This window comes from Rhinichthys klamathensis, unplaced genomic scaffold, assembly GCF_029890125.1.
Source record: "Rhinichthys klamathensis goyatoka isolate OS25496 unplaced genomic scaffold, OSU_Roscu_1.1 h1tg000359l_1, whole genome shotgun sequence".
NCBI lineage: Eukaryota > Metazoa > Chordata > Actinopteri > Cypriniformes > Leuciscidae > Rhinichthys > Rhinichthys klamathensis.
The window spans coordinates 656,074-678,303 of record NW_026606868.1 but is presented as its reverse complement, the minus strand read 5'-3'; the positions used below and the strand labels follow the sequence as shown (position 1 = coordinate 678,303).

Sequence of the window (22,230 nt, the reverse complement as noted above, 5' to 3'; positions counted from 1 at the left end):
TGGGGGCAAAAACAAAAGTGTTGCGTTTATAATTTTGTTCAGTGTTTTTGATTAAAGGGGTGGTTGATTATGATTTCACTTTTCTAACTTTAGTTAGTGTGTAATGTTGTTGTTTGAGCATAAACAACATCAGCAAACTTACAAAGTTACAGGCAAAGGAAGATATTTGCTTTTAAAGAAATCGTTTTTTAAGAACAAACGGCTGGGACTACACGAGCTTCCTCCCAGTTTAGTGACATCACCAACCCAAAATTTACATAAACCCCGCCCCCGGGAACACGCAGTCCATGTTGAGAAGAGGAAGAGTTGTTGTAGTAGAGCACATTTGTGAGTCTACTCAAGCTGTCACATCCGTCTTTTCACATACAATACAGTACAGTATGTAACACAAACACAATAGCATGTCACTCTGTATGCATCTTAACAGTTCCCACACAGCGATTTTATAAATTATCATGACAGGATATGCTAATCAAAGACTTGAAGATAGTTAACTCCACATCAGCAACATAAATTCATCAACTAACCATTCAGAAACGTCCTGTTGCATTCTACATGTTGTCACTTCTTCTTGAGTCTCGCCGTCATTGTCTGACTCCAGTTTAAACATAAAAGGCAGAATAGTTTCTGCGTGAGGTAATCAGAGCTGCTTGCTAACACACACACACACACACACACACACACACACACACACACACACACACACACACACACACACACACACACACACACACACACACACACACACGAGCTGTTGAAGCTCCGCCCTCTGTGCCGGGAGCAGCAGCTAATTTGCATTTAAAGAGACACACACTAAACTACGTGTTTTTACTGACCCTCAAAAAGGGACAATTTTAACATGCTGTAAAAAATATCTGTGAGGTATTTTGAGCTAAAACTTCACATACACACTCTGGGGACAACGTTTATTTTACATTTTGTAAAAAGGGGCATTATACCACCCCTTTAAAGATTACATGGGCTCATGAATAAAAACAATCAATGATGAGCACGGATCATTTATTATAAATAAATTATATTTATTCCATAAAAAAATATTCCACAAAAAAACAATAAATATTTATTTTGATTTCAGAACTTTAAGGCTTAAATAGTTCACCTTAAAAAAAATTACATGAAAATCGCCCTCGTCAGACTTTCTGTGGAACAATAAGATATTCTGAGAAATGTATTGGTGTGTTTTTGTACAATGTCAATGTAAGTCAATGGTATCCAAAACATTCTTCAAAATATCTTGTCAATATCTTCCGCCAAACACAATGACTTGAGGGTGAAATGATGGCCCCTATAATTATAGCTTTCCAACAACACTGCACAGCTAAATAATTGAACCATTAACTGGGCGGTTCATCGCCGCAGTACAACTTGTACTGGGTTGTACAACCAGGCACAGAGCCATAGCTTGAAGCGAAGAACTCAGTGAAAGTTGATAGGATGTGCTTGAACTTCCTCTGAAGACACTGATCTTCCGTGTCAACTGCGGGAACTTCTGAGGTAAGCCGCTATTTTTCTTTAATTTGATAAGAGCTGTACATGGTTTTTCCCCCACAAGGATTATTCATAAAGCATGAAATCAGAACGATGAAAATGATATAGCCTATCTGCCTATTGCAAAATTAGCAACCGATTTTAAAACCTTTAGTCTGTAGGCGGACACACCACCTGTGTTTGTAGTAGCCTGTGTGCGTATGTTTGTCTTAAAACGTTTATCAAATTAATCAAATCTTATGACTCGTTTACTAACGGAAGTAACTTTATAAACATCGTTTTGTAACTCCTCGTCACTCCTGCTCGTTTTTATTGCCACAATATTTATCAGTGAGATATATTACACCGCGGCGAATAGCGATTTTTTTTTTTTGCACGCTTGGCATCTCAAAATATCTCCAAAATAGACTACTTGTTGACTGCTTAAGGATAAAGCCCAGGTGTACTTTTTTCCAAACTTTATTTGTGTTTGCTTGAGTAGCCTACCTCCGAGTAGTAGGCTAAAAGGAATTTCAAGAATTTCAACATGTTTTAAAGCTTTAGATGTTTTATAGGTGTCGTATAACTGTTAGCGACTGCTTTACTAAACAAATGACATGTATTCACAAATCTTTAAAGTTAGACCAATGTTTAATTATTACTTTTATATCAAACTGTGTAAATTGAGACATGCTTACCCTGAAATTCTTGAAGTATTTAGTTTGGTTTGGCATTCTGAGATACTATTGAACCTGGGATTAAGATAAAGTAAACGTCTGGAACTTTCACTTATTCACTTATTTTGCACGCAGTGGGTTTGCACTCTTTCACAAATGAAAAAAAAAAAAAAAATGCTGGACCAGAGTTAGAAAATGCATTTATGTATAGGCCTATTCAAAAAAATTATTTATGTGAAAGTGTATGTTTATTCTTAGAAAGGTCATTTCTATTACACCTCTTTCTGTTACTCATTTTTGGTATTTATTCAATATAGCCTTAGTTTGAGGAACATGTTTTAGGAATATATGATTTAATAAATATGTGTCAAGTGTTTAATCTATTTACATTATTTCAGAACCGAGCGCTGGTAAGAAAATGCCATAAAATATATATTTTTAATCTTTTAGAATATATATTCAGTACTCAAAACATTGTTGAACCTAGTGTTTATGGACAGGAAAACTCCAATGGTAAACTTTTGAAGGAAAAAATAGGAAAATCCTGCTATGCCGGTGAAACATTGAATCATTTAATGGAACTCAACAAGCAATGAGACAACAATGAAGGGTCTGTTCTTCAGGGAGGCATGACATTAAGTTAATCATTTCCTCTTTCTGACTTTGGCAGAAATATTCATTTGAGCATTAAATCACATGGCAAAAAGATGTATATTTATTGCATGAGCATTGCACTTATTGTGGATTCCTGCATCTGCCACAAACACAGACTTTGAAAAACTGCAAGTTCTCAAGTAAAAGGTAAGATGTGTACTTCTTAATTAAGTTAATTAATTTGTGGTACGCAATAAGATTTTTATAGCAAAAAGAAATAATGTAAATAAAGTAAAATGGTATTAAACAGGATATTTGACATTTTCATATTGTTTACATAGCATAATCAGGATGGATTTTTGAAGATCACATTTAGAAGAAAAAAAAGTATGTCGAAATGCGCTGAAATAAGATCATTTCATTTTTCCAAGAACCTAAAAAACTGACACTACGATAGAATTTGTAATGTTCTGCCAACAACTCTTTTCCCATTTCCTCTTTGTCAACCATGCTTACATATCACATATATGATTGTAGTTATTGTAGTCCTTTCAAGTAAAATGTATTTATTTATTATTACAAACAATTTTCTTCTTTTTTTAAAACTATTACAACAAGAAAACAAACAGCAAAACAACATTGAACCAAAAAATATTATTATTATTTTATGTAAACGCTACATTTAAATAAATAAATTCTGATCTTGATTTGCTTGCTGAACCTTGTCCATGTCATTAAGCGAAGCATCCTTCTATTCTTACAAAAGTTGAAAAGATGAAACCGTGATTAGGATCCCAATAACATTTTTTTTTTTTGTCTCTATCCTCTGTTGCAGATCTAAGAAAAGACTGTAAGAATGCTTTTTTCACTGGCTCTACTTCTCAGCTTCCAGGCAGTTCTGCAAATTAAGCCAACTAAAGCCAAGCATTCCTGTACAATAGCATCTAAAGACAGTGTAGCTGACTGTAAAGGTTTACGGCTAGATAATGTGCCTATAACACTGCCTGACTCACTGGAAGAGCTTGACTTGTCTTTCAATACCATACAGGTCATCCGCAAAGAAGATTTTTCCAAACTTAGTCATCTGCGAGTCCTCAAGATTAATTTCAACAACATCTCTCTGATTATGGATGATGCCTTTCAGGGAAACCCTCTGCTGGAGGAGCTAAGCTTATTTAATAACTCTATGAGAGAAATTCCCTTTAAAGCTCTTGAGTTGCTCACAAATTTGAAGATTTTAGAAATGTCCAATAACTTGTACACACAAGCATCTCTGGGTGTTGCTTTTTTGAATTTCACCCAGTTAAAAGTGCTGTCCATTGGTGGATCTCTGGTCAGTAGATTAGGAAGCCGAGATATTTTCGCGCTGGAAAATATCTCATTGGACAAATTTGCTATTAAAACTGGTACTGGTTTTAAAAGTTATGAACCTGGGTATTTCAGCAACCTTAACACAAAGAACTTGTGGCTCGATATAGCTATCGACAAAAACCCAGATGTGCTTCCAAAGATATTGAAAGATATAGCAAACAAGACTTTTGATGTGCTACGTTTTCGAAACCTTTTTGAATTTCAGTACTATACTGATAAACAGGATATTTTTTATGGCCTGCAGTATGTAAAGACTCAACGCCTAACATTCTATCGAGGTAAATTCAATGAGGAAGTTATGAGAATGGCTCTGGTAAATATGCAAATCAGTCCAATCAAAGCCCTGGAACTGCTGCTCATCGATTTTGCTCGTTCACAGAATAAAACGCAGGGATCCAGTGTGACAAACTTGACCTTGGAACAGCTGGTTCTCTCGTAAGTTATACTAACTCCTGTTGATTTAAAAAAAAAAAAAAAACTCAAATAATTATTCTAATGTTATTGAAATTCTCATCTTTTGGCAACGGTATTGCATTTCTTTGTTCCAAATATTTATACCTTAAAAAGTACAATGAAAATTGTTAATGGACCTTTTAGGGATGCACGATATATCGGTATCGGCCAATATATGTTCATTTTTAATGTTGTCATTATCGGCCCAATAAGAAAATCCGGCCGATAAATAATGGTTTGTATATAATAAAGTTTGTCATATAAGCTACATAAAATTATAATGAGAGCATTATAATTGTGTGCTTGGGACATGGATTTTAATGGTGAGACTTTTGTTTTTGTAATCAGGCTCTCAAAAATTATATAAAAATGTAATATAAAATATATTTAAAAAAAAAAACCTAGGGGCATCCTGTTAAGAAATCAGAATCATTTAGAAATTGGAACAGGAGTCACTAAATTGTTTGCGATTCTCATTCCTACTTATAAATCTGTATGTATAAAAAAATATCATCTCATCTATAATTGTTATGTTCTTGCTGTTTTATTCTACAGGGACATCAGTAATCCAGATATAATGCGCTTCGACTGGAGCTTTACCTGGCTTAATCATGTACGCCAATTCATTGTATGGAATGTAAACTTCAACAGTGTGCCGTGCGACTCGTGGCCGGAGATGAAAAATATTGAGCTTCTGGACATCTCTAACAACCAGCTGAGAGACAGTTATCTTTATAACCCACTATGCGACACTAAAAACACTTTGCACAAGCTCAAAACTTTTAACGTCAGCCGTAATCAACTTACCAGCCTAAGTGACTTGGCATCTCTGACAGAGGACTTTGTCAAGCTGACAACAATTGACATAAGCCACAACCAGCTGCAATATATGGGGAACCGTATCTGTTATTGGAGACAGACCATTACCAAAGTAATCGCTCATCATAATAGTCTGACAAGCGACTGTTTTAAGTGCCTCCCCACTTCTGCGATCTTCCTCGATCTTTCATACAGCAGTCTAGACCAGCTGGACATGGGCTATTTCAATAAGGCATCCAACCTAACAGAGCTTCTTCTCAGCGGCAACAAGATCAAGTTCATCCCATCCGGCTGGAGGAATCCATATTTGAGGACACTCGCTTTAGATGGAAACTCATTTGGACTTGTTAGCATGACGTCTTTTAAGGACATGCCTAGTCTACGTGTCCTGACTGCAGGCAACAACCCTTACCACTGTATCTGTGATCTCTACACCTTCATACAGGAAACCACAAGCAAGGGGAAGGTGACCATCACAGACTGGCCGGATAACTACAAGTGTTACCACCCCGAGCGTCTTCTCAACACAAGGGTATCCCAATACTTCCCTGGTCATTTAACCTGTAATATTACACTCGTTATTATCATCTCCGTGTCAACAACGGCAGTTGTTGTCCTAGCTATCATGCTTCTGTGCTACATTTCCAATGGTCCATGGTACATTAAAGCCACATACCAGATCATCAGAGCCAAGTACAGGGCCCATAAAGAAGGTTCGGGTCAGACTGTGGACTACACTTTTCATGCTTTCATTTCTTACAGCCACTCGGACGCAGAGTGGGTCCGAGACCAGCTGCTCCCTTGTCTAGAGAATGCTAAGCCTCCTTACCGCCTCTGCATCCATGAAAGAGACTTCATTCCAGGGAAGTGGATCATTGACAACATCATCGAGAACATTGAAAGTAGTCGCAAGGTACGTCCACACACACACACACTCACAAATTTATGTTCTTCGAAGATGCCTTTTTACAAAAGATACATACAGTGTCATGAAACTGAAATAAATGTAATACAAGCCCAGTTGGATATCAAGGATTAGCCAGAATTTCTTATAGAAGAGGCTGCACCATAAGGCTGCATTTGTTTGTTTAAAAATGCAGTAAATATTGTGAAATATAATCATTTAAAAGAACTGTTTTCTATTTTAACATATTTTCAAATATTTTTCAGCAGCCATTACTCCAGTCTTCAATGTCACATGATCCTTCAGGAATAAGTTAATGAGTTAAAAAGAACATTCTTTTTTTACAATCTTTTGTAAAGAAATGTAAAAGTCTTTATACTGTATAAAATAAAAATACATTTCTTTAAAATAAACTCCAAACGTTTGAACTGTTGTTTTTCACACTATATTCAAATATATTTTATATTTCGCAATATTACTTTGCAGTGTAACTTTATCTTGCAATTGCAGCTTTGTTTATATTCTTGGCTTCATATTCTACAAAGTGAATTTATTTCTTATTGTAACTTTCTAACAAATTACCTTATTTTTATTTATTTTATTCTGATGTGGAAATGGGCTTCCATATACAATAAACATTTTTTTTTATTAAATCAAAAAGACAAATCTGAAGTGCTGAAGCCTTTTATAAGTTCCCAAAACTGTCAAATATGTTAGACCAACACAGACAGCATCCTAACTTGTTTTCTCATTATCAAGGTAATCTTCGTGTTATCGCGGAGCTTTGTGAACAGCGTGTGGTGCAACTACGAGCTCTACTTCGCCCAACAACGGGCCATTGGAAAGACGTTCAGTGATGTGATCCTGATCGTGAAGGAGCCCATTGATCCCACTTCTCTTCCCAGTAAATTCTGCAAGCTCAAAAAGATGCTCAGTACCAAAACCTACCTGGAGTGGCCCCAGCAACCCACAGAACAGAGCTTTTTCTGGGTCCAGCTGAGGACTGTTTTGGGGAAACCAAACGTAATAAGACGGCGCACAACCAGTCAGCATAGCCGTCTGTCTTCAGTGAGGTCTGTTTCTCTGATAGAGATGCAGCAGAACCAGAATTCTGCAGATAAGAATGGCACACATGAAGATGGCCACCAGGCCAGCGATCAGCCCTTTAATAGATGTCAACAAACTTTGAGAGAACTTGCTTGAAAGACACAAATAAGGTTATCTGTGGCCTAAGATGACCAGATAGAAAAATGTTTTTATTTTCCCTATATATTCAGAATATGACATGCATTATAATAACAATGACTGCTGCAATGATGTTCAGCTAAGGTTTGTCTAAACCGGTTTGTCTGACTCATTGGTGGCAGAAGGACTGGAAAAGGTTCATTCTGACTCATAGATTCAGTCAGTGAGCAAAACAAACAACCAGATAGATCCTAGACAGTGATTTACTGACCTAGTTGACCATGGCATACACGACAACACACAAGCTCACTCTGATAATCAATACAGTTCTATTTACTTTAGTATGCAAGTATACTTATCTTAATTAAGGTAGTAAACTGCAATAATGTCTACTGAAACAAGTCATTATTTCAATAAAATTGTGTTACTCTTGGCTCAGAAAGTATACAATTGTATCAGTATATAATTATTTAATTAAATCATGTTTTAAGATTAAAATATTTAAATTAATTTGTAAATACAGACTATATTCAGTTTTAATTCCTCTATTTTCATCCCTTCTTTGCCAGACACTTAAATGTATTTATTTTCTTACACATTTTCACATAAATGTATTTCACTACATAATGATTTTATGTCTGTTCTATCTAGTTGTAAAGCATTAGTCATAAAATCTATAACACTGAACAGATGGATGCTTGCAAATAAACAAGAAGCTATGACACATCCAGCTTATCCTCTTTGCAGCCTCGCACGCCATTTCTAGCTTCTCAAGTGATTTTTAGATTTTTTACATTTTATTGAGTGGAAACCTTTAGAGCAATAAAAAATGTGCCGGATGTTTAGTCATCACTACTTTGTGTGTGTTGTTGTGGTTGTTATTGCATTTATCATCCTTTTTTTTCTCTGCAGACCTTACTGATTTTTTTTTTTTCCAGAAAAAAATTGGAACTGAATACAATTTAAGATATCATTAATAGATTAATTCTAGTCACATTTAATTGATAATGAAATACCAACTTGTGTGCTGCCACAAACATATACCTTACTCCACTCCACCTCATAACATACAACATCAGATTCCTTTAGTCTGACAGAGATATTTTACATGGATTAAACCTAGACTGTAATGAACGCAAGTTATTTGTATGCTAGTGAGATCTAAGATAGAATGATGCCAAGAATTCACCTATAGTTGGCCTCAAGAGAGCCAGGTTTCAAGTTTCAGCACATACCTTCCTTGACAAGTCAGGAATCATCCAAATCGATGTGAATGAAATTGATATTTTTCTTGATTAGTGATACCAGTCAAAAGCATTTTGTCAAACAATACAAACATATATATATATATATATATATAAAATTCAGGTTGATCGGGACAGTTTTTGCCATTGAGATGACTGGGGGAAAGTGTCCCAATCAACCTGAAATATATAAAATAAACAAAAAAGATCATATTTTTGCATAGTTATAGCTTACTTTAATTAAATAAACGTGAGATATCACATGATTTTTTTTGAGCAGATCCTCATGAGAAGACCTTCGATTGCATGAGCGTGCGTGGTGACATCATTAGACGTGCGGGCTGCGGTTGGAAGAGGCTCCGCCTCCGCCTTTACTTATTCCCCCGCACAGGTGAATGGACGCTATTTAATGAGCACATCTTTTCAAGCGCTAGGTACCACCTCTTATTGTTTAGGTAAGTTAATAACGTTAACTGTTTTTTTAGACTTCAAATGTTATGCTGATTACAATAGCTTTCTGAAAATATTGTTTATATACGCCGTTGTTGAAAATGAGACGTTTAAGGTTAAAATCCTTAAGATAATTATTTAATGATGTCAAATGTTAATGTATGTGATGAGAGTATTTTTATTTAAGATTGATTACTTAACATAAATAACTCTCAATGTTTTACGGATAAGGTAGTTTTTGTCTTTTTTTTTACATTTACTGTGACCAATATAGGTGTTTTTTGTGGATGGAAAGTTAGTTCATTTTAAAGTTGCATTTAAAATTACAGTTGCATTGTTTTAGACCGTGATCTGATGTTAACTTCTCATGTTAGTGTTAATGTCCGCAATATTGACAGATTGTATGCAAGATTTAATAGCTGTCTAATTCCAAAAAAATAAGGTCTTCATGGCTTAATGGTGGATTAACAGTCTCAGAGCCTTTAGTTCATACAAAAAGCTAATTGAATAATTGATGCATACCTGTCTTCCCTCTCTCTAATGATAGTCATCAGCCTGCCAGTGCCAAAAGGCCTGTTTGTTCACAGATATTAGATCCCTCAGTGCTGTGTAACTCCAGTCTTTGGGGTCCCGTGGGGGGGGTGAAGGGGCTCCTGGGGTCAGCAGTTGCTGTGCAAATGCATTTAAGAATCAAAAAGGGCTATGCAATCTCACAAAACCGTAATGTATTTGCATATTTGTTGGATGAATGGAGACAATGCACTTAAAATTAACTTATAGTCCACTAACACACCTGCGTAGATCTTCAGATGTTTAAAAGTGAAATGTTAGATGCTTTACAAGGTGTACATTTGTGCATAATTTTTTTTTTCTAATGTGTATTTTTGCAGAGTATACTTTGTGAAACAACAACAACATGGTTTCGAAACTGGAAACTGCAATGGAGGGCCTCATTAAAGTCTTCCACACATACTCTTCCAAAGAAGGAGACAAGTACAAGCTAAGCAAAGCCGAGCTCAAGAGCTTGCTTCATGGAGAACTCGGTGACTTTTTAGCAGTAAGTTCTAGCCACATTAAGAGCAGTAATATTTATGGCTGACGTGCATAATTGAAGGAACTTTGTGAATGACTGTGTCTGTGTCTGTTTCTGTCCTGTTGTAGGCGAGTAAAGACCCCATGGTTGTGGAGAAGATCATGTCTGATTTGGATGAGAACCGAGATGGAGAAGTGGACTTTCAGGAGTTTGTTGTGCTGGTGGCTGCTCTCACAGTGGCATGTAATGAATTCTTTGTAGAGAGCATGAAGAATTAAATGTTCTTCTATGTCTCCCTTCAGCTGCATTTTGTATGTTTCATTTATCAAAAAAATAAATATTGGTGACATGCAGACTAATATGTGTATGGAAGCAAACTATCAAGAGTGTACAAGATGCAATATTTGTTCAGAGCAGTGTTTCTCAACTAGGGGGGGCATAAGATGACTTAAAATAATTTACAATAATACGAAATGACCATTTAATATAAGCTAAAACGCGAAAATATCAAAATATATACTGACATTGACCTTTTACAAATGTCACTCTTACCAGCAGGATTCCCAGGAAAACCTTGATATACGAGGGAATTTTGAAAGTGATTTCTAGACCTGGAAAAGTAATGGAAATAAAATTCTAAAAGGTCTAGCAAATTTAATACACATTATTTGAAGTTCTCAATATTTTGGTAGAAATGAGAGAAAATCATTTTAAACCCTGCAATCGCAAATTGCTAGGAAGGTCGTGTAAAAGCATAAACCCAGAAGAACATTCAGTTATTGAAACTTTTGGAATTATGGGATTAAATTATATAATTATTATTTGCAACTATAACTTTTAATACATTGCCACTCCTAGTTTCTATTAAAAAAAAGTTTGAAAATGAGCATCTTTATTACAGCAGGAGTACCAGAAATATTGTCCTGAATTTTGTCTAAAGAGTGCCATCTGTAGGCTATAAAAAGCAATGTCAGCCTTTTCATTGAACCGTGTTTTATATAGATATAATACACTTGTCTGAATGATTCTTAAATGTCTTTTGTAATAGAGGTGAAGACACCAGATGATACCAGCTTTTCCCAGTGTGAAAATCCTATGCCTTAAAATAAATAGAGAAACAACCTTGTACAGCACATCTATTTGATAACTAAGAAAAAAAGAATCTCAGTTTGAGTGTCATGTCTTTTTTATTTATATATATATATATAACAAAATCACATATTAAAAGATTAGAATTTGAAAGAATTTCTCTCAGTAATTCAGACAAATTAATTTAAAATGACAACTTTTTCTTATGAGTCAAAAGTATGGAAGGGGAAAAAATTACTGAACAATGGCCCATTGGGTCTCTCTGGAAAACGGAAAATCAGACCTATAATTTCAGTTCCCAAATGTCTGATGGTTTGTGTGGCAGTTCATTTATGGCCATTTCATTCATTACTGTAAATCTAATTATGTGGTTGATGCAGAACGTGGGTTTGAATATCTTGGTGTGTTATTTCACTCGGCTTCGAGCTTCTTTTGGCTTGACGGCCACCAGTACCAGGTTTCGTGGGGAAAAAGCAGCATCAAAGAGTGGGATGAGTTCACTCATAAAACCTAAATGTGAAAATACAAAGGTTTTACCCGCTCTGTAAAAAAATACTATGTAAAGAATATAAGTAATATAATCCAATATTAAATTTTTAATTATGTAACCAAAAATGTAAAAAAAAAAAAAATAATACAATGGTGTCAAAATAAAATAAAGCTAGTTTGGTCATTAGACCATTTTCTCATATGAATGACTGGCTCTGCGACACATACCTCTCTCCTGCAGGAAAATCATTCTGTCCAGTAACACTAGAGTCTCCACCACAGGTGCCAGGAGAAGAACCAGGCTGAAATACACCACCACTTTACCCTGGTGCGCTAGCATTGTATCCACACAGACAGAGTCATATGGGAGATCAGCGGGTAGGCCCACTCGTGGCAATGCCAAACGAGCATACCTATGATAAAACACAAAACAATAGTATAATGCAACAGTCTAGTACCTCCGATGTATTTTCAAATAAGACAGTTTAAAGTTTGATTGAGATGTTGACTCTTTAATTTAACTATTTATTTTTTCCTGTTCCAGGAACTGAAGTGCAGGAGTGAGTCACAGATTTGCCAGTTCTGTAAAAATATTAATATTATCAAATGTCGTGATAAAGAAAACCTAACTCAGAAAATGACAGTGCGTGGGCTTTCTTAATGGTCTGAACTCCAGGTCTGCGCATATCAGGCCTCTCCGCTCTGATGATGCTTTCTAAGATGGCTCTATAGCAGTGTGTCCGCAGTAACCCGCTCTCCTCTCTCAACCGCTGGAGATAGTCCTCTATTGCATGACACGCTCCCTCTCGTGCCTTGTAGGACAATTGGTGCCCTGGTAATCCGCGTACCCAGTCGCTCATTGGATAACCATATTCTGAACAGGAATCCGCCACAGGGATGTCTGAAGAAAACGAGGGCTGGAATACCCCAGGAGGGTTTGGGTTCTCCTGGGTTGAGATTTTCATGTAACAGCAAGCCACAGACGTGATGACCTGAACCGGAGGGCAGTTGGTGAAATGGCGCAGAAGTGTGGAGCTGAGGTCTCCACAGGCGTGAAGACCTGTAAGGACAAAACTACCCAGTTCTTTGGCACCACAGTCAGTAACTGGGATGCTTTCACAGGTAAGAATTCCGGTTGCCATTCCTGATGGAAAAGCCCCAATGTTTACTTGGGCTACAGAGTCTGAAATATTTATGTGAGTCTTTTGTGCCTGAAGAGTATTTTGTAACTCTGCTTTGGTTTGGCATGAATGCGGCTTCAGATGCAGATCTTCCACCCTCTGTTTCTTTTCATATGGCCCAGTGGTTGGTCCAATACTACTATCACTTTCACTTGCTGTCACAAGTTGCTGAATGAAGACATGCCATGAAGCCAGTGGGTTGACCCAGCCCACCACATGATGAGGAGAAGGACCAGGTTCAGAATGCAGACCTTGAGCTTTTCCTGACTACAACAGAAACACAGATTCGAAATATCACAGCACATCCAAAAAACAAACAAACTGTGGGTCACAATAAGACATAAAAAATCAAATAAAACATGGTCTGAGTGATAATACAAGCTGAAAAGTAATATCAATATGAAGTAATATCAATATCTAAAGAGGTTAAAGGAACAATGTATATCATTTTTAAGGATATTTTTAAAATATAATGTAAAATATAATATTTAATAATACAATATTTATGAGGGTCATACCCTTTGGTTCTCTTTGGTGAGTGCCAATAGGAGCTGTCTATCAAATTTGTTAGCCATAGAAACAAGGTTGGGATCAGCCTCAATTCCAGTAACATCTAGGCCGAGTCCAAAAGACAGAAACCGTGTCAAATGGCCCTGGAGGGATGGATCTAATTAAAGTAGGTCATTTGCATATTCAAAATATAAAGATTGGCATATTTAAAATAACAAAATGAAGCAAGACGTTACTGTACCTGTCCAGACCCAACATCAACCACACAGTAACAGTTAGCCTGATCACACAACTTCTTAACCAGCTAGGAGAGAGTACAACAGAAGAAACATTTTTAAATAGTCTTTAGTGTATCAAATAAGCTTATTGGAGTGTTGTTTCTTTCATAATGACATACAGAATCTTTCCACATTGCCATTACATGTATTATATTGTACCCATACCGTGCCTAGGCGGAGGATTTCGTGCTGCTTCTTGGGCTTGACGTGTTTACGGAAAATGTGTCCTAACAAAGAGCTCTGACTCTGGTTGGACTGAAACTCTGGCACTGCTGCACCTGCGTCCTGACTGTGCCCACCTGGTGCTTTACGTGGAAACGACAGCACATGTGCTGCTGTCCGCAGTGCCAGTAAAGACAGAGGCCACACAGATGGGTACCTACAAGACAAAATACCCTTTTGAAATTACTTCCATTCATGGGTTTACTCTATAAAATAATTTTATTAAAAAAATTGATAAAAGTTAATATGTTGAACTTTTCAAAAGAAGTAACTTATTAATTTTACTCATGCAGTTCACTGTAATATTAATTCATTTTAATGTTTGTTTTAAGGAGTTTACATTTGTACAATACAGGGTTATCATAGTTATCTAAAAAAAATAAACGATGTAATAAAATAATAACTAAAACTGAAATAAAAATTAATAAAAACTATACAGACATGTTAAAAACTTGAATTTGAATTAAAATGAGTATATAACAGTACATCAATGATACTAAATAACACTATGGGAAATATGGGAAACAAAAACCAAAACCAATTTTGGCAGATGCTTTCATCCAGAGTGACTTTTCATTGCATTCGAGATACATTTTATCACTTCATGCATTCCATGATAATCAAAACCATGACCTTGGGGTTGCTAAAGGCATTTTCTTGTTTGAGAACACTGAAATATGAGACTTTCCTTTTCAACTTAGTCACTACATTTATTACATTAACTACATTTATTATTATTATTTTGATGACTTACTGATGTGTAAATAGTCATATGTTCAAAATAATCTTTAATAGTTGTTGTGTTCATTTGTAAATCTCAAAGCATTTTCTAAATGAAAATGCTCTTGATATATTGCAAAGCAATGTTCTGAATTTGTAACGTTATCTTAATTTAAGGCACTAGAGACAGATACACAGAATAACTCATTTTACCGCCTGTCCTTAATCTCTTTATCCAGCAGCAGATCAGCGATCTGTGGGGGTGTAAGATCACCGAGGGCTTCCTGCCAGCTCACAGGCAGAGTATCCCACAAACTCTCACTGAAGAACTCCTGTGTGGACAGAGAGAAACACCGATACACTTTCACATGTATATTTCAGTATACCCGCGCATGCTCAGCTGACAGAAAACCCACGGCTTAAATGTGCGGGATTATTCGTTTACTGTTACACTTAGTCACTCACACTTGGAATCTGGACAAACGTTAAAAATAGAAGTTCATAAAGCCCAAACACTGAAAAAATACAATAAATTGTTGATTCATTACTATTATATAGGAGTCTGATATCCGTCTGTAGGTTGACAGGAGCGATGTCAGCTTCTCGGCTAGTTCTCTCTGCTCCTGCACTGAAAACGTCGCCACAAACATTTTTTATAACATTAGAAAACACCATGCAGATTAAACTGGGTGCCCTTCAATACTACGAATAGTCATTGAATTGAGAAACTAAATTGGAATATAATATTAGTTTTCTGTTTACATGTAGCAAACCGACGACATGTGTTCGCGAAGAGCGCCGCCTACCAGTGATGTCCGATTCGTGAACAAATCAATGAATCGGTTGAACTGATTCAAAAAACAGGCCTGACCAATTCGTTCGCGAATCAGAGTTGAATCGTACTTGATCTTCTTGATTACGAAAACTTTTGCGAAAATTGTGTTGTTTTTCGTTCTTTTATAATTAAAAAAATTGCATATAGTTTATGTTTGTTTTAAGTTTAAGCTATTTTAGTAAATTAAGTTAAATTAATGAAAATGAATAAATGTTTCCTTGGCCACTAGCTGAAATTAAATGTTATTTTTAAATGTATTTGATTTCATTTAACGTTTATTTTATTTCAGGTAACGAACATGTTTTTTTATGGATTTAGCAAAAACCATCAAATGTAAATGGGAGTTATATTTAGGCTTATTGTTAAATCCTGCAACAAACTGAACTGGGTCACACCCTTATTAATAAAAACGTAATAAACAGACCAATATGTGCTTACCATTACACGTGGCTTTTTTCCCCTTGTTTTTTCCGGAACTTTCTTTAATAGTAACCCCCTGATAGTAACGTTACTTCGTCACTTAAATTGAATCGCCTAATCAGGTTTGAGCCGGTTCTTCAAAGTGAGTTGTTCGCATAGTTGTTCGTAAGATTCGAACTTCCCATAACCCTCCGACCCGGAAGTGCACATGTATTCATGCGGTGTGCTTGGCTTGAACACAGAAATAGGAAAAAATATCAAAGATCGCCTTTTTGGTGCAAATGAAATGATGGTATGTATCCGGCAATTCTATCCATAATAGAGTCGCACAATTTATTTCGGTGTACACAGTGTGATAATTAACTTAAACTCGATCATGGAAATGTGTTTAAGATTTTACGAACCTTTCCCCCCCCCCCCTCAATTTGCAAGACTCGTGGACCTTGATTAAGTTACACGGACTAAAATTAGTTGAAACAAAAGTGAAAATGTCACGTCTATCTACCTGGTTATTAAAATATCATATCTCCCCGTTTAGATGCTAGTTACTTTAAAACCATTGTTTATAACAGGGGTTTTCAATCTTTTAGATACCACAGAAGACTCCAATCCTAAAATCTAAAATCCAGCTATATATTTTAATGTGTAACGTTAATGATCCAATTTATAATGTGAAAATGTAATATTATAAATATGATCGTGTAAAATATTTTTGGAAAATATTTAGTACTGTGCTTCAGCGCTGTAATGTTGTTATTTATTTAAATATTTGTTATTATTAATGTATTTATTATAATATTTTTTATTTAGTTATTTATATCTTATGTTTATTATTTATGTTAAATGTTTTTTTTTTAATACTGTTTTTCCTCTGAACCGTTCTACAGACACCCGTTGGGGGTCCCCAGACCCTAGTTTAAAAACCCATGGTTTAAAATCTTAAACAGACAAATTATGGTATCAAAATCATTTTGTGTGATCCCATTACAACATTGTTAGTTCTTGTCTTAACAGTCATTGTTATTTTCTCTCTATTTAAGAGTGACAACTTCAAGAAGACACCTGTTATAATCAACCTTTAAGAGTGAATAAGAATGTCAGGAATTATGTTGAACCTGGTTTGTGAGCCTGGTCCTGGAGGCAAATCAGGTAAATACAGAGGAAATTCCAAACATGATCGTTTCCTTGGAAGGAGACATTACCTGGAGCACAAGGGTTTGTTAAAAGAGAAACAAAATAAAAAGCGAAACAAAAAGATCCAGCAGCAAAAGAAAAAAAAGTCAAAAAATGCACAGCTCAACGGAGGAGATAGATCAACCCCAGATGCTATTTTTCCTAAATTTACCTCTTGTCTGCCTAATAAGACCAATGAGCTGCCTAGTTCTGCAAATACATTAACCCAGCAGTCCACATTTCCATTTCCATCCACTGCCAGCACATCTAAGAGGGACCCGACACACCAAGCGGCACCCCGCACTCTCGGACCATTAAAATACGTGGCATTGGACTGTGAGATGGTGGGAACAGGACCGAAGGGTTGTAACGGTGAACTCGCACGCTGCAGTATTGTTTCCTACGACGGTGATGTTATTTTTGATAAATTTATCAAACCCCCCAATCCTGTGACAGATTTCCGCACTCGCTATAGTGGGGTCAGGAGACAGGATTTATTCAATGCCACACCCTTCCATCAGGCACAAAAAGAGGTATGAAATAACATCTTTCCTCAAATGATCATGTTACAGTGCATTTATTTATGTAGTAGACAACTTTTTTTATCCATTTTTGAGCTACATGAACATTGCAGCTCACCAATTATATGTTATGAAAGCTTTTATATAAAGCTTTTTTTAAATCACAGAATTGTATTTGTTTGTGGACATATTACATTCCTAGTGGATCAGTAAAATTATCTCCATAAAAACGTATCGAAAGGTTAAAATAGTTTTCTGATTTAAAATTATGCATGCACATTATCAGTTATCAGCCAATATCAGATATTTTTTAATTGATTGGTGTTGTCTAGTTAATTGTTCATGTACATTTCCCCTATTTTTACATTTAGATCACCTTTGTCATCATCTGATACATTAAACACTGTTTAATGTAATATTTAGCAAATCTCAAAATTACTATCCAATTTTCATACTGTACATTATTATTTTGCTATGCCCAAATTCATCTGTAGCATTTAAAATTATTGATTTTAGTTTAGTGTTTTTTTATTTATCTATTTGTATTTATTTAGTCAAACTATTCTTGTTTTGGTTACCGACTATAATATGAAAATAATTATCAGCTTCTCATTATCGGCCCAAATTTTCATATCACTTAATGCCTAATTCAAATGCTTAACTAATTGTGTTACATTTCATTAATTCAGTGTGCTTAAAATAAACTAATTGAGTATTGACAAACCAGTAATATTCTGATTAGTCTTATATATGTTTTGCACACAGATCTTGAAGATATTAACTGGGAAAATGGTTGTGGGCCATGCCATCCATAACGACTTCAAGGCCTTAAAATATTTCCATCCTGCTTGCCAAACACGAGACACAGCGCGGATTCCACTGCTAAACCAGAAAGCTGGACTGCCCGAGCATCAAACTGTGTCTCTGAAAAGGCTCACTAAAGCTATCCTCAACAAGGACATACAGGTGGGTTTAACTCAGCACAGAACGTTGTAATGTGGCACAGTGGATGTCATTTTCACCTGTGCCACAAAGAGTTCTTTGAGTTCAGCTGTCAGACATTTCAGACAGTAAATCTGGAGTCAGTTCAAAAGCAGCTCTTGAATCCTAGGATTGAGAGTCAGACTATTTTTATATATGAAAATAAGAACAGGCTTTCAGTTTTTTCCACTGAGAAACTCTTCTTACATTTTCAGACAGGGAAGAGAGGCCACTCGTCAGTAGAAGATGCCAAAGCCACCATGGAACTGTACAAAGTAGTGGAGAATGCATGGGAGCAAAAACTCTCAGCTCTCAGCCTTTCAGCTAAAGCAATGGATCTAGCTCTGAATCAAAAATGATTTGATTTTTTTAAAAGATACGTTTTTAACTTGACACCTTTTATATCAGCTAAACAGTTGAAATACCACTAGGGGGCTCTATAGTTTCCGTGTATAAAAAAGGTATTTTAAGTTAACTCTATTGGTTCAGTTGCTTTAAAGAAAGTGTTAAGTTGCAAACGAGTTTGGATATTATGCCAACTGTACACATACATTTTTGTGTTCTGTTTAGAATCTTTACAGTAAGTAAAAAGAAAAACTGCTCTCACAGTTCCTCTCTCTGCCTGTTTGTCTTTCTGAAGCCTTTACGAACAGAACGAGTCAGCATTCTGCTTCTACTGAATTCAACACCACCACATGAATTACTGCTCCTCCTGTATTTAACTGTCCAAATGTACAGGGCCTCATCTGCCATCCTTGAGATTAGTCAAAGCTCTTTTCCCTCCAAACCCACTCAATCATCAGTCAGTCTGTGTTTAAGGATCTGGTCGCACCACTTTGGTGATGTTTGGGAAGCAGTCAGATCTTCCTTGCCCACCAGTTTCCCAGCGACTGACAAGCTTGTGATTTTCAGCCTTATATGGGATTCTCTTTTGCACAGTTCCTTAATAAAACACTAAAGCTCACGCACACCATCCATGGTGCAGGTCAAAGAAAACAAATTTGTATAATATAAAGGAGATTTGATCGCACCCTCACTTGCAAATACTTTATTTCACCAACGTTTTGGCAACAAGCCTTTGTCAAGGTGTGACACAACCATAAATGTTCTAACTAAAATGCTTAATACTTAAGAACAATACTTAAAATACATGCACTAACCTCAATTTTTGCATCTTTTTTTTTTTTTTTTTTTTTTGCATGATTAAAGGTTGTATCAGCGATTGTGGGTGACGTCACATCTGTTTGTGTTTGAAGCGAGATCCCAAACAAACCAAGTTAGCGCATTTCTTGTTCATTATAACAGCTTAATATTATTATCCGTGCACGAGCGCAAAAACAAACAAAACCCACCCCTGTCGCTGATTGGTTGGAACACTGTTTATTTTGGTTTTGAGTGGTGGTTGTACCCATTTGTTTTTGTGTGCAGATCTCAGAGCCTAGGCTGCCTACAGAGACACATTTTTTTGACAGCCTGCTTATGGGGCGGGCAGCTAGCGGATCGTTAGGAAAGGTTAGATGAATGTGATCATTTATGTTTGGCCATGAAATCACTGATACAACCTTTAAGAATAAGTATTCTTAAAATCATGTGAAAACTAAAATATGTACAAAAAATGAGGATGTGATTTCCTCAAAAGACCTCTGCAACCGATGAAGGTACAACTCTGTGGAAACCCAACTCTGAGCACTACGCTGGGCCGAATTACTCTGGTCCCAGAAGAGTTCTATAATCCAATCTCTCTCCAGTTTTTTCCCTCATTTCAGAGAAGTTTCCAGGTTGCCCACCAGGTTTACTCTACATCACCCGGACTCGGCGCACTCCTCTCATCCACACTTCCCACACATCGCTGGGCACTGGCCACCCAGGGGTCAATGAGACCCTCTCGCTGCTAAGAGAACGCTTCTTGGTGGCCTAACATGGCAGCGGACGTCAGAAGGTACGTGAGAGGTTGCAAGGAATGTGCCATCTCAAAGGGTCCGCGTCATCTTCCCTCCGGTAAGCTTCATCCTCTGCTCGTTCCCAACAGACCCTGGTCACACATAGGACACATATTCTCCAAGTCATGTCGTCTAATTCCCCTGAAAGGACTTCCCACCGCCATGCAAACTGCCGAGCTGATGTTCAACCGTATTTTCAGAGTTTATGGAATTCCCGAGGACATTGTGTCGGATAGAGGACCACAATTCATCTCCAAGGTATGGAAGGCTTTCTTCTCGCTCCTAGGTGTGACCGTCAGCCTCTCCTCTGGTTACCATCCGCAGTCGAATGGGCAGACGGAACGGAAGATACAGGAGATTGGACGTTTCCACCGTACCTTTTGTCATGGCCATCAGGATTCTTGGAACCAGTTCCTGGGTTGGGCCGAGTACGCACAGAACTCCCTACGGCAACCCACCACTGGACTCACTCCCTTCCAGTGCTTGCTCGGTTACCAACCCCCACTATTCCCCTGCTCTGGGGAACCATCGGATGTTCCTGCTGTCGACTACTGGTTCCGAGAGAGCGAGAGGGTCTGGGACTCTGTTCACCACCAGCTGCAACGGGCACTGCGCAGACGTAGAATGACAGCCGACCTTCGCAGCTCCGACACTCCAACGTATCAGCCAGGTCAGAAGGTCTGGCTGTCCACCAGAGACCTCAAGCTACGTTTGCCTTGCCGAAAGCTGAGACCCAGGTTCATTGGCCCCTTCAACATCAAGAAGCAGATCAACCCTGTCTCTTACCAACTCCAATTACCACCACAATACAAGATTCATTCTACCTTCCACGTCTCCTTGCTGAAGCCTTATCATCCCTCTGTTTCCACAGTGCCTGGTACAGCATACAGAGGCCGACCACCACGACGTCGGGGTCCACGGCCCTCAGGAGCGGCCCGTGAAGGGGGGGGGGGGGGTAATGTCACAACCACGCCAGGCTCCACCCTCCCACAATCACAGCGCACTCCCTCTCCTGAGTACTGATCACACACCTGCACATCACACACCTGCACATCATCAGTACTGCAATCACCTCCTGCTTATAAACCACACTCTCATTCTTTGTCCGGTATCGTTCGCATCAAGACGCTAAGGCTGTGCTTACCTCCTGGACTCCAATATCTGCTATCCAGTCTCCGTGTGATTTCTCCGAGTCAACAATATTGATCCTAATCACCAGTTCATTCTCCTGAGCCTTCGCAAATTCCAGTTTGGCTTCATCATCACCAACTGCAAGTATTCGAACTGTGTTATCCGAGGTTGATCGTCTGGATCTCTTCTCACCCACATTCCTTCACCTGCACTGCCGAACTTTCACCTGGTTGTTCAATAAACATTATATACTGACCAAGTGTCGAGGTGTCCATGAGCAAGACACCTAACCCCAGCTGCTCCTGACGAGCTGGATGGCGCCTTGTATGGCTGACACCGCCGTCGGTGTATGAATGAGTGTATGAATGGGTGAATGTGAGGCAAAATGTGAAGCGCTTTGGTGGCCATTGGGTCTGTGAAAGCGCTATATAAATGCAGTCCATTTACCATTGTAAAGTGTCATTGATGAAATCGGGGTTAATGGTGTGCTGTAGAGAGATGGCGACCAGTGACTTCATACTT

At 37.4% G+C, this 22,230-nt stretch overlaps 3 protein-coding genes across 3 annotated transcripts; 2 read left to right on the top strand and 1 right to left on the bottom strand.

Annotated features, from left to right (window-relative positions):
- Positions 1-1,453: 1,453 nt before the first annotated feature.
- tlr18 (toll-like receptor 18) lies at positions 1,454-10,573 on the top strand. Its single transcript, XM_056233117.1, has 6 exons — positions 1,454-1,515; positions 3,595-4,565; positions 5,139-6,315; positions 7,066-7,506; positions 10,093-10,242; positions 10,347-10,573. Exons 2-6 carry the CDS (start codon positions 3,616-3,618, stop codon positions 10,494-10,496), a joined length of 2,868 nt encoding a protein of 955 aa, XP_056089092.1. The 5' UTR covers positions 1,454-1,515; positions 3,595-3,615; the 3' UTR covers positions 10,497-10,573.
- An 858-nt stretch (positions 10,574-11,431) lies between these two features.
- Positions 11,432-15,512, bottom strand: mettl25b (methyltransferase like 25B). The gene is made up of 8 exons (XM_056233078.1): positions 15,256-15,512; positions 14,921-15,039; positions 13,931-14,144; positions 13,729-13,791; positions 13,496-13,630; positions 12,427-13,244; positions 12,025-12,209; positions 11,432-11,817 (listed from the first exon to the last, which is right to left on the bottom strand). The coding sequence occupies exons 1-8, from the start codon at positions 15,355-15,357 to the stop codon at positions 11,714-11,716; spliced, it is 1,740 nt and encodes a 579-aa protein (XP_056089053.1). The 5' UTR covers positions 15,358-15,512; the 3' UTR covers positions 11,432-11,713.
- A 648-nt stretch (positions 15,513-16,160) lies between these two features.
- isg20l2 (interferon stimulated exonuclease gene 20-like 2) lies at positions 16,161-19,045 on the top strand. Its single transcript, XM_056233106.1, has 4 exons — positions 16,161-16,254; positions 17,003-17,668; positions 18,422-18,622; positions 18,853-19,045. The coding sequence occupies exons 2-4, from the start codon at positions 17,057-17,059 to the stop codon at positions 18,994-18,996; spliced, it is 957 nt and encodes a 318-aa protein (XP_056089081.1). The 5' UTR covers positions 16,161-16,254; positions 17,003-17,056; the 3' UTR covers positions 18,997-19,045.
- Positions 19,046-22,230: the final 3,185 nt, after the last annotated feature.

Bases quoted from the DNA above. Each gene is read 5' to 3' on its own strand.
- tlr18 (XM_056233117.1), top strand. From the start codon at position 3,616: ATGCTTTTTTCACTGGCTCTACTTCTCAGCTTCCAGGCAGTTCTGCAA. The intron at 6,316-7,065 runs GTACGTCCACAC...CTCATTATCAAG, and splicing joins ACATTGAAAGTAGTCGCAAG to GTAATCTTCGTGTTATCGCG. The intron at 10,243-10,346 runs GTAAGTTCTAGC...GTCCTGTTGTAG, and splicing joins AACTCGGTGACTTTTTAGCA to GCGAGTAAAGACCCCATGGT.
- mettl25b (XM_056233078.1), bottom strand. From the start codon at position 15,357: ATGTTTGTGGCGACGTTTTCAGTGCAGGAGCAGAGAGAACTAGCCGAG. The intron at 13,792-13,930 runs GTATGGGTACAA...ACTCTCTCCTAG, and splicing joins AAATCCTCCGCCTAGGCACG to CTGGTTAAGAAGTTGTGTGA. The intron at 13,631-13,728 runs GTACAGTAACGT...CCATCCCTCCAG, and splicing joins TTGATGTTGGGTCTGGACAG to GGCCATTTGACACGGTTTCT.
- isg20l2 (XM_056233106.1), top strand. From the start codon at position 17,057: ATGTCAGGAATTATGTTGAACCTGGTTTGTGAGCCTGGTCCTGGAGGC. The intron at 17,669-18,421 runs GTATGAAATAAC...TTTTGCACACAG, and splicing joins TCCATCAGGCACAAAAAGAG to ATCTTGAAGATATTAACTGG. The intron at 18,623-18,852 runs GTGGGTTTAACT...TTACATTTTCAG, and splicing joins TCCTCAACAAGGACATACAG to ACAGGGAAGAGAGGCCACTC.